We start from the raw sequence: 1,760 nt of genomic DNA, 5'->3' as shown, positions 1-1,760 counted from the left end.
AAAAAGAAAACATAAGGCAAGAATTGTACCTTCCATCTCATTATTCGCTGGATCAAATAGGCTTGGGTATCTAACTCTCATGTCATTTTCTGACTCCCAAGTTGCTTCTTCAACTTTCTGATTTCGCCATAGCACTTTAACTGAGGCTATCTCTTTGCTCCTCAATTTTCTCACTTATCGATCTAAGATTGCTACAGGCTCCTCTTCATAAGACAAGGAATCGTCCACCTTGATCTCGTCAATCGGCACCACTAAAGGGTGATCTCCAATGCACTTCTTCAACATAGATACATGGAACACCGGGTGAACAGAACCCAGATTTGGAGGCAACTCCAACTCATATGCAACTCCACCTATCCTTTTTACAATCTGGTATGGTCCTATATAGCGAGGACTCAATTTACCTTTCTTCTCGAATCGTATAACTCCTTTCATGGGAGAAACTTTAAGGAATACCCAATCTCCAACCTCATACTCCAATTCCCTTCTTCTAACGTCGGCATAGGATTTTTGATGACTCTGAGCCGTCTTAAGTCGTTCTCTGATTAACATCACATCCTCCATTGCTTGGTGAACAAGATCAGGTCCAAACAACCTTGTCTCACCAATTTCATACCACCCTATAGGAAACCTGCATCTCCTCACATACAATGCTTCAAATGGTGCCATCTTAATACTAGAATGGAAACTGTTGTTATAAGCAAACTCTATTAGTGGAAAGTGATCAACCCAACTACCTTTAAAGTCAATCACACAGGCCCTCAACATATCCTCAAGGGTCTGAATCAGTCTGAGGGTGGAATGCTGTACTTAGGTTCACTTGGGTACCTAAACCTTTCTGAAACGATCTCCAAAACTGAGAAGAAAACTGCATACCTCAGTCGAATATAATAGAGATAGGTGCTCCATGCAGACGAACTATTTCCTCAATGTACAACTTTGCATAGTCATCTCCTGAATAATTTGTCCTCACAGGCAAAAAGTGAGCTGACTTTGTCAACCGATCCACAATCACCCAAATGGAGTCGTACTGGTTTTGGGACTTTGGAAGTCCTGTAATAAAGTCCATGTTTATCCTCTCCCACTTCCATAAAGGCAAAGCTATCTCTTGGGAAGTACCTCCTGGCCTCAAATGCTCTACTTTCACTTGTTGACAGTTCAAACACTTGGAAACAAAATCAGCTACATCACGTTTCATATTATTCCACCAATACATGGTTTTCTGATCATGGTACATCTTAGTAGAGCCTGGGTGCACAACATACCTCGAGGTGTGAGCCTCACCAAGGATTCTTTCCCGCAACCCATAAATATTCGAAACGTACAACCTACCCTGAAATCTCAGAATACCATCACCACCAATTTCAAACGACATTACCTTTTGTTGACCCACATCTTTCTTGATTTGCATCAAGATGGGATCTTTAACCTGCTTCTCCTTAACTTCAGCACAAAGGGATGACTTAGCTAACTCATGAACAATCACCCCTCTATCTTTGGAATCTAAGAGTCGCACTCCCAGATTTGCATGGTGATGAATATCCTTCACCATCTCTTTCTTCCCCTCTTCAACATAAGAAAGGCTGCCCATAGACAACCTATTGAGGGCGTCGGCAACAACATTTGCCTTGCCCGGATGGTAATGTAGGCTCATGTCGTAGCCTTTCAATATCTCCATTCAACGCCTCTGCCTGAGGTTCAATTGTTTCTGCGAGAAAACATACTGCAAACTTTTGTGGTCAGTAAATATATCAACATGC

General features: G+C 42.0%; 1 protein-coding gene across 1 annotated transcript; it reads right to left on the bottom strand.

Annotated features, from left to right (window-relative positions):
• Positions 1–174: 174 nt before the first annotated feature.
• LOC124891221 lies at positions 175–669 on the bottom strand. The gene is made up of 2 exons (XM_047403033.1): positions 457–669; positions 175–276 (listed from the first exon to the last, which is right to left on the bottom strand). The coding sequence occupies exons 1-2, from the start codon at positions 667–669 to the stop codon at positions 175–177; spliced, it is 315 nt and encodes a 104-aa protein (XP_047258989.1).
• Between the last annotated feature and the right edge of the window lie 1,091 nt (positions 670–1,760).

The sequence above is a fragment of the Capsicum annuum genome, unplaced genomic scaffold (assembly GCF_002878395.1).
Source record: "Capsicum annuum cultivar UCD-10X-F1 unplaced genomic scaffold, UCD10Xv1.1 ctg32426, whole genome shotgun sequence".
NCBI classification, from domain to species: Eukaryota; Viridiplantae; Streptophyta; class Magnoliopsida; order Solanales; family Solanaceae; genus Capsicum; species Capsicum annuum.
Note: the sequence above shows the minus strand (reverse complement) of the source record. Positions and strands in the feature narration are given on the sequence as shown.